Here is a 9,817-nt window from a genome sequence, read left to right on the forward strand (position 1 = left end):
CTCAAGGTCAGCCAAGCTGGACTCGGGCCAGCGCTGGCAGCTTGGGCAGCCTTCAGCACAATTCCGCGGGCCTGGGGAAGAACAGCCAGGCAGTGTCGCCACGTTTCTCCCTCTGTGAATTACCTGGGGAAGAGGGGTGGTGACTTATTTAAAATGCACATGCACTCTTCCAGGATGAAACCTGGGAATCTGAATTGCTGTTAGAGGTAACTTGGCTGCAAGTGGTTCTAGCATTCTACTTGGGGAAACAGCAGCCCAAGTGGACTGGAAGGCATTTTGGGTGGTGGATAGGAACAGAGTGTAGTCTGGTGCCTGGATTTGAAGCCTTAACTCTTCCATTTGTTCAGCCGTGTGACCTGGAGCAAAGCAGGTACAACGGTTCCCTACCTCATAGGGTACAAACCAGTCTTTCTCAAACTGCAGGGCACAGCCATTCTTGGATTTTGAAATCAATTTAGTCACAATTCACATCAAAAAATGTAACTGGGAGGTTGGCTACACAGCAATGTGAATGTACTTAACGCTACTGAACTGTACAATTTTAGTTGGTTAAGGTGGTACATTTTATGGTATGTATATTTTACCAAAATTTAAAAAAAAGAGAAATGTCTAGACTGCACCACAGAAGGTTAAATCATTTTTATTTACTTAAGTAGACACGACAGAAGCCAATCTCAATTTTCAAATTAAATGGATCCCTGAAAAAATTGTGTCAAATGAAAATCAGTCATTGAATCTTATTTTCCATTGACTTATAATTTAAGTAAATATATAAAAACAGCATTTAGAGTTTTAAAACGTGGAAATTGAGCAGTACTGCAATGAACAAATATCAAACCATCATAGATCTTTAAGGGGAAAAAAGTGTTCTTACCATAAATATAGTGCATAAGAAAATATGTTTTGTTCTAAGTGGGAAAAAGTGAAATTGTTTTTAAACATTTTAAGGGTGAAGATTATTTCATGAAACTGGTCTCAGTATTCCACTGACCTACCCACCCCTGCTCCTAGGCGGACTGATTCCTAGGTGGGTGGACTGGAATTGGCCTCCTGAGCCCTGGAAGTATTTACAAAGGATTCAGGGAATAACCGTGGTGTTCAGTGATCTGCTAGACTTTCCAGGAGTTCCCTTTACACATAAGGCAGTGAATGTGGGAATGTGCCACCAGTCACTCCCAAGGAGAAACTCTTTCTTTCACACAAGTGTTAATGCACTTCAGTCCTACTCTGCTTTAAAAATAATGAAATACTTCCTCAGGAAGCCTTTCTCTGAACCCTCTTCTGAATCCCTTTTTTTGTGACTATCCCAATGATTCCCTCCTTGTTCTTCCTAGTGTGTACCATAACTGTCCCTGACTTATCTGTAGCTGCTCTGCAGTATGAGTCCTGCTCTGTTTTATTTCTGTCTTCCAGCGACTAGCACAGTTCTTGTGCCATAAATATTTGCTGAATCAATAAGTGAATGACATTGACCCAAATCTTCAAAAGTGAGAGCTATAGCTGCCCCCAAAACTATCATTATTACTGAATTGTAATAGTTACAATTTGCTTTGTGTCTTCTATGTGGTTTATATCACTTGTCTCTAATTATTACAATAACTAATCATCTCTGCCTGAAAAGAGTTACTGTGTCCTTTTTCAGAGGGGAAAATTGGGGCTTATGAAAGTGCAGTGACTTGCCCAAGAGCAAAATAGGTAGTAAGTGATAGAGGCGGGATTCAAACCTAGGGATGTTGGGCTGTAACACCAGTCCCATTTCTCCTTTGTTTTTTGGTTCTTCTGCGTCTGCCTGAGCCAAAACAGCTCTGCTCTTTGCATCCTGTCAACAGGCATTTTCACTGAAAAAGGCCTACCATGTGGCAGAGGGTGATTCCAGCTGGCGTGACCCTCACCTGGCTCCATCACCCAGCCGCCCTCATACTTTCTTCCCCAGACCAACCCAAACATGGTTGGGGAGCTCAGCGGGGAGGGCCCAGCATTCCCCAGTCTGGACAAGTATCTAATCAGCAGGCCTCCTTAGCATATCAATCCAAGACCACTCCAGAGATGGATGCCTGGGCCCAGTTTCTATTTTTAACTGGTGTGAAGGGGAGGAAAAACACAAGCATTAAAAATCAAAGTGCCAGTCAAGAACTGAGAATACAGGGCAACCCAGGGCAAACCAGTGATCTGTGTCCTTCTTATGTCTCTCTGTTTCTTTCTCTTCTCCTTGATTCAAGTAATCCCTTTCTCCAAAGTCTCAAGATCCTCCACAAAGAAGCTGATGTCATTTATACCAATGCCTCTCACACTTCAACATACATATGACTCAACTGAGCATCTTGCTAAAATGCAGATTCTGATTCAGTAGTTCTGGGGTGGGGCCTGAGACTGCTTTTCTTTTTCATTCCTGGTTATGACCATACTGCGCATCCTGGTGATATGTTCAGTCGGTTGAAGTTGCTGTTATCTTCTTGACAAGAACATTTCTCTTTCAGTCTTGTCTTTGGAATAAACGCTTTTGCCCCCAGTTTATGAATGTTCATCTCTCCACCAGCAAGTGGACAAGCAACCCTTGGCATTTGTTCCTTCGTTCCCTTTGGCAGCAGGGGAGTCTTTCCTGGCCTAAAAACAGGAGTCTGAGTTTGAGCAAAGCCCTGGAATCATGGAGGAGAGCCCCCTGATGTCCCAGCTGGGGTAAACCTGCCCTCTCCTCCAGCAAGACTGGGCAGGCTCTCACAGCAGCTGTTTCCAGCCTCTTTCCCTGACCAGCCCCTGAGCCATGCATAAATTGGGGACCAAGTTGGCCTTGGTTAATCTCAGCTTTCTGCACAGCCCCAGCTCTCCGAGTTGTCATGCAGGTTGGTGGGGACTAAGCCAGGAGGGTGCCCTGTCCCAGGCACCCCTTTTCTGGCCACCCAAATGTGCTGCTGTGGTGCCCTTTGGGCCCATGAGGACCGCCAGGGCTCTGCTCCCCCAGCTCTCTGTCCGGGAAGATGAGAAACTGCCGTCACTCCCCTGCTGCCCTGGCCCAGCTGTCAGGACCCCTCAGCAGAGGGCGGGGTGCCAAGCCTTCCCCTTGCGTGTGGCTTGTTGTCTCTTAGGCCGGCGGGGCTTCGGCGGAGCCAGCCACAGCACACCCAGGGGGCACCTCCACCCAAGAAGGGGGAGGGGGCGGGCTGGCGTCACCCGGTCTTCCCCTGCCCCCTACCCTTCACCGTCTGCCCCTCCCTAGCTCCCTATTTGGCCATCCCCCTGGTTGCCCCCTCCCCTTCCTTACATGGTCTGGGGGGCCCCCGGGCTGATCCTCTCCCCTGCCCTTGGCTCCATGAATGGCCTCGGCGCTCCTCAGTGGTGCGAAGGCGACCAAATAAGGCAAGGTGGCCGACCGGGCCCCCCACCCCTGCCCCCGGCAGCTCCAACTGACCCCGTCCATCAGCGCCCTATAAAGCCGCGCGTCCCGCGCGGGGCACCAGCGCCTACCACCGCCCGAGCAGCCGAGCCGAGCCCGCCCCGCGGACGGTGAGTCAGCGCCGCCCGCCCCGCGCCTGGAGCCGGTGCCCCGCGCCCCCGCCGCTCCATCACTTTTTTTCCCTTAAGACCAAACTTTTCATTTGGTTCTAACTTCTTTTGTCCTGGGTCTCGGTCTTCACTGGAGAGGGGCGCGTGGAGGGGTAGCCTTGGGCCCCAGTGGGGCTTTTGGGGTCCCTGCTGCCGTGTGCTTTTCCCTCCAGCTGGGGCTCGAGCATGGAGCGGGGTGTGGATGGGCCCGAAGTGGCTTCCCGGTTCGTGAGAAGGAGAAAATGTAAAGGGCCGGGGAGGACGTGCTAAGGGGTGACCGTCCCTCTTGCACTGGGGCAGGGGAGGAGCCTCCTGGCCTGGGAGCCGGGGCGGTTCCTCACCCCTGCTCTGCAGCTTCTTCCCACCCTCCTTTTTCTGCCCCGAGGGGAAGGGAGACGGCAGCGTCCCCCGCCCCCCTCCCCTGCCCGGGGACCCCCATCCGCCCTGTCCCTTCCTCCGGGCACGCGGACGAGGCCAGCTCCGCAGGCACTCAACGTAGGCCGCCTTGCTCTCCTCCATCCGTAGACCCCACTGAAGCTGCGCCAAGATGTGCGACGACGAGGAGACCACCGCCCTGGTGTGCGACAACGGCTCCGGGCTGGTGAAGGCCGGCTTCGCGGGCGACGACGCGCCCCGCGCGGTCTTCCCTTCCATCGTGGGCCGCCCACGCCACCAGGTAAACTTCCCGCCCCGCACAGCCTGCCCTCACCTGGAGCACTCCCCAGCCCCACTCCACACCCTTCCTGCCACCTCTTCAGCCCAGCAATCGAGGAAATGTCTCACCTGCCCCGCCTGTTCCATGAACTCATTAGGTCAGATAGGAAACAGCTGGATTCGCTTCCAATCTGAGCCCAGACAAGCAATATTCACACCCTCCAGCATACCAGGAAACGTGCAGCAACTCCCCACCCCACTGCTCCCCCAGTCCACTTAAGGGACACAGCTCTGCCAGGGGTCCAACTTCCTCCTGTGAAAAGGCAGCAGCTTCTCTTTGCCACTCCTGACCTGCATTTTTAGTCCTCAGTATCTTCTCTAGCTCTTACACATTTCACTTTACTCCTTGGCCTCCCTTTTCAGTCCTGTTCAAAACTCATAATAATACAACATATCCCAACCGACTGGGAGCCAAGCCACATTGCTCCCTCTTGTTCACAGCCAGTTTATAGGGCTCCCAAAATGTAATCCATCTGCTTCCTGGCTGTTGCATATTTAGAAGCCAGTCATGACAGAGGCAGTAAAGTGCCGTGGTGACAGTGATATACCACCTTGTTTATTAAAAGAAATGCCACGCTCTCTGGCTTTGCCTCAATGCCTGGCCAGACAGGCTGCCAGGGAGGAGAGTGGTATTCCTCAGTGTTGGTGGACCGTGGGTACTCCAGGACAGCTCTAGGAAGGTTGGCTTTCCCAGACAGGATGGTAATAGCATATCAGTCCATCTTTTTATGTTTACTTGATGAATGTCAAAATCTTTTCTTAGGAGAAATACAGCGTGTCATTAATTCAGTCATTCCACAATGTAGTCATTTATATTCCAGTTGACATAGGTGATGAGCTTAATAATTTAACGAAGGCATTGTGGTATTTTTAAAATGAGGTGAGGCTCTGCTTCTTCCGTGAAATAGCTTCATTTCTCCCCATCCCTAGTTATATTCTAAACAATAGAATTATACCTCTTGGGGGTGGGATGGGGAGAAGGTACAAGATTGACTTTAAATGATATTTCTGAATTGGCCAAATTCCTATTGTGTATTATTTCTCATATTCATAAGGTGTCACCTGACTTGGGCAGTTAGATAGAAATTAATAAGGCGTTGATTATATTCCTGACACGGTGGAAGCTTGATTTTCTCATTACTTTCTTCTTATAGGGAGTCATGGTGGGTATGGGTCAGAAGGATTCCTATGTAGGTGATGAGGCCCAGAGCAAGCGAGGTATCCTGACTCTCAAGTACCCCATTGAGCACGGCATCATCACCAACTGGGATGACATGGAGAAGATCTGGCACCATACCTTCTACAATGAGCTCCGTGTGGCCCCTGAGGAACACCCCACTCTGCTCACTGAGGCCCCACTGAACCCCAAGGCCAACCGTGAGAAGATGACCCAGATCATGTTTGAGACCTTCAATGTCCCTGCCATGTATGTGGCCATCCAGGCGGTGCTGTCCCTGTATGCCTCTGGCCGTACCACAGGTGTGTTGGGATTGTGAGACAGTCCCTGATTAATTACATTCCCAAGTCTTCGACCTTGCTGGGAATCAGTTTCCCCAGTGAGAAAGGAATGATCCCTTTCCTCACGCTCCCGGGAAGGTGTCTCTGCTCAGGGAGAGGGCTAACAGTAATACCCTGAGGTTGGTTTCAGAGCACACTTATTTCTAAGAACTGAAAGAATACAGAGTTAGATCCTCCCCTTGCCTAAAGTATGTGATGTCACATATTGAGGCTTTGCACAAACTATCAACCTGGAATGCAGCAGTCATTGGTGTATGTTGACACCATCACAGCCCCTGGGCAAACATCCCTACAGGGTCTGAGTCAAAAAAAGAGAAGAACATGTGTAAGTTAGATGAGAGGAAAGAAAAACACGCCTGGTTGCTTGCATAAGGTGCTAATAGCTGGTAAGAGGGATGGTCATTTGAAAGTGTCCTGGGAAAGTTTTTCTACTACAATATTTAAAAGGATGAACTGTTGCTGGCTTCAGATTTGGCATCCATTACGCTCATTTGTATTCTTCATGTGTAAGGGATCTAATTTTATCTGGATCTTTGCCCAGCGCTAGTATCTCTTAGCCAGGATTGGAAGTAGGCTTTGACATGGCTAAAGCAGTGGTGTCCTCAGAGATTTACCTTGTTCTTGTCTATTTTCTCTGACAGGCATTGTTCTGGACTCTGGGGATGGCGTAACCCACAACGTCCCCATCTATGAGGGCTATGCTTTGCCCCATGCCATCATGCGTCTGGATCTAGCTGGTCGGGATCTCACTGACTACCTCATGAAGATCCTCACTGAGCGCGGCTACTCCTTTGTCACCACCGGTGAGTGTGTGTGTATCTCATCTGCCATAGTATGTGTCTGGTTTTTTCCCTCCCCCAGCGAACCCACCTACCTCCTCAAGGCTGACTTCATCTTTCAGAGCTTAACTGTGACACCCTTTATTTCTGCAGCTGAACGTGAAATTGTTCGCGATATTAAAGAGAAGTTGTGCTATGTCGCTCTGGATTTTGAGAATGAGATGGCTACGGCTGCTTCTTCCTCCTCCCTGGAGAAGAGCTATGAACTGCCTGACGGCCAAGTCATCACTATTGGCAATGAACGCTTCCGCTGCCCTGAGACGCTCTTCCAGCCCTCCTTCATTGGTGAGTTGTAGGGTCTGGTGCAGAAACACTGCTTGGTGGCTCCCAGGGTAAAAGCTATTATAATCGACAATGATTAAGGGGCCCTTGTGTTCAAAGAAGTCATAGCTTGGAGTCCCACACAGTTCAGCCTCAGGTCCTGATGGCTTCTTACAGGGATGGCCATCACTGCTCTGGAGCAATGATATGATAAAGGATGACACACTGGCTTCATCTCAAAATAAGGAATGAGACAGAGTAGTAACTGAATAATCCATATCTGCAAGGAAGAGATGATGACTCAAGAGTGCTGCCTTATTCTGATATGTTCCGTCACCAAGTAGCTAGACGTTACTTTCATCACTTATTATTAAGTGTAACAACAATCCAACTCATAGGAATAACTGGACATTTGTATGTCACCAAACATCTTTCCTAAGGAGTGATTTCCAAGAGGAAGCTTGTCAGGATCTTATTTTAGTCCATAAATAAGAATTGCATTAATTTACCGTAAATGTGTGTCTCATCCTTTCCTAATACGTCTCCATAATCTGATGGGTACAGCAAGTGTTCCCTTCAAACAGGTGCTAAACACAGTTGCATGTTTCTTGGCAGTCTGTTGTGGATTTACTGTCTGCACTTTTAAGACAGCTGTTCCCCAAAACCCTGCAATGTATCTTATAGAAGAACATATGTTTCAGAGACAAATGGTGACAGTTTACCAACAGAGAGGGGTACTATTCTCTTCCCTCTACCCTGGCCCCCTGGCCTGAGTGCACGGTGATTTTTCTTTTTTTACACTTGTTCCTAGGTATGGAATCTGCTGGCATCCATGAAACAACTTACAACAGCATCATGAAATGTGACATTGATATTCGCAAGGACCTGTATGCCAACAATGTCTTATCTGGAGGTACCACCATGTACCCTGGTATTGCTGATCGCATGCAAAAGGAAATCACTGCCCTGGCTCCCAGCACCATGAAGATCAAGGTAAAGAACCTCTGTGACTGGGGGAAGCAAGGCGGTCTCCGTATTCCAAGCAGAATTCCTAACTCCTTTCCCCTCACTGCTTAGCTTCCCGTTTCCCATAAACTTTAGCTTTTCTAACACTTTTTCTGATTTTTCTAGCACTTTTCCCAAGATAGGAGACTTGGAAACACTTTCAAGCAGTGGATAAAAATAAATCTTTGAAGGAAAAAAATATCTAAATCTTTGAACACATTTTAAAAGACCCCAGCTTTCGGGCTAGCCTCCACCATGCATGTAGCTTATTGCCACATTATATTCTGTTTCAGAGAAGTGGGGAAGTTCTATTTTATGGCGACTTTGATCATGGAAATGATGAAATAGAGGAAATGTATTAAACTTGACTCAGCCATATTCATTTGTGGGAATGAAGTATCACATTACAGTGAATTGATCACCAATGTATTTTCTGTGACTCTCCTCAACATGTGCTCAGTTGCTTGGAACTTCAGAGTTCACTGGTGGTTTTTGTTTTCATTCTGCAGATTATTGCTCCCCCTGAGCGTAAGTACTCTGTCTGGATTGGGGGCTCCATCCTGGCCTCCCTGTCCACCTTCCAGCAGATGTGGATTAGCAAGCAAGAGTATGATGAGGCAGGACCATCCATTGTCCACCGCAAATGCTTCTAAGGTGCCTTCTCTCTTAGTCTACCTTATGTTCAGGATGACAGTATGATGCTTCTTGGAGTCTTCTGAACCACCCTCCCTCATCTCTCATCAATCATTGTACAGTTTGTTTACACACGTGCAATTTATTTGTGCTTCTAATATTTATTGCTTTATAAATAAACCAGACCAGGACTTGCAACCTACAAAAACAAACCTCTCTTATTTCTTTTTGGGGTTTGGGGTTTGGGGTAGGAGTAGAATGGGGCCAATGTTTGTATACTCAGTCTGTGAACTAGTATATTGGCGGCCTTGACACCAGGAGCATTGTAATATCACAGCACCACAAAGTTCATCAGATGAATTAGTGTGACTTTTAGCTGGGAGTTACAATATTAAATTTTGATTTTACCCTTTGGGACAGAATCATGAAGATATTTCATATCTGAGAAGCAGATTAGGTTTAGCTCCACATAAGCGAGAAACAGAATTGGAGAACACAATTCTCTAAGATTAGTTTCTATGATGACACTGAAAATTGTTGTCTTAGCACACGTTCCAGTTGTTTTTGTGACTTTGCAGAAACCACGTAGCTATTGGTAATGAGAAAGTCAAAGATTATTTTAAACAGATTAGTTTAAATTCTCAATTCTCGGTCTCTTCAGTTATCTTCCTGAGGGCCATGCATGTTAACGGTGAAACACAGAGGCCAGCTGACAGATAAGCCCAGCCATGTCCCATTCCAAATATTCCCTAAATAAATCAAGACCACTGGGCATGTTCAAAACAAATGTGAGGAAACAGGCACCAGATACCTTTGCCTAATCAGTGACTAACTTCTGGGACAGCTGTCTTCAGTTTCTTCAGTTCTTTGAAATCCTGGGATCTTGGGTCGAATGGAGTGAAGTCTATAAAATCCTGAGGAGTTAAGGGGAGCAGAAAGCCATAATATTCCCTTTACGCTGTGCTGGGCTCTTTGCAAAGTATGCTGGGGATAGTGCTGCATCCAAAAGAATCTATTGTGCTCTGTCCTTGAGGGGTTCACATACACACTACTCATAAACTCATAAACTAATATTTATTAGTTCCTAGGAACTAATAGGTAGTGAAGAAATTTCGAGTCTTTTAGGCCTAAAATAGCAAAAGTTATAGCAAAAGTCTATATTCAACTTGAGGTCTTCCAGGCTCACAATAAAAGGAATCTCTCCTTCAGGCAGAACTTGGCTGTTGCTATGGCAACCAAGCTCACACTAGGAAGATAGGGGGAAAAGCTCTTGGGGAGAATGCAAAAGTATGCCTCTGGTATCCTCA

At 47.5% G+C, this 9,817-nt stretch overlaps 1 protein-coding gene across 3 annotated transcripts; it reads left to right on the forward strand.

Moving 5' to 3' along the window:
- Positions 1-4,087: 4,087 nt before the first annotated feature.
- On the forward strand, positions 4,088-8,530 carry ACTC1 (actin alpha cardiac muscle 1; the record flags this gene model as incomplete). Of its 3 annotated transcripts, none has more annotated exons than XM_079700189.1 (6): positions 4,088-4,216; positions 5,409-5,733; positions 6,414-6,575; positions 6,705-6,896; positions 7,684-7,865; positions 8,387-8,530. In XM_079700189.1, the coding sequence occupies 6 exons, from the start codon at positions 4,088-4,090 to the stop codon at positions 8,528-8,530; spliced, it is 1,134 nt and encodes a 377-aa protein (XP_079556315.1). The 3 variants fall into 3 exon arrangements, with proteins under 3 accessions (XP_079556315.1, XP_079556316.1, XP_079556317.1); XM_079700190.1 differs by having other exon boundaries at positions 5,538-5,733; XM_079700191.1 differs by lacking the exons at positions 4,088-4,216; positions 6,705-6,896.
- Positions 8,531-9,817: the final 1,287 nt, after the last annotated feature.

The sequence above is a fragment of the Hyperoodon ampullatus genome (genome assembly GCF_949752795.1).
Source record: "Hyperoodon ampullatus genome assembly, chromosome: 3".
Lineage (NCBI taxonomy): Eukaryota > Metazoa > Chordata > Mammalia > Artiodactyla > Ziphiidae > Hyperoodon > Hyperoodon ampullatus.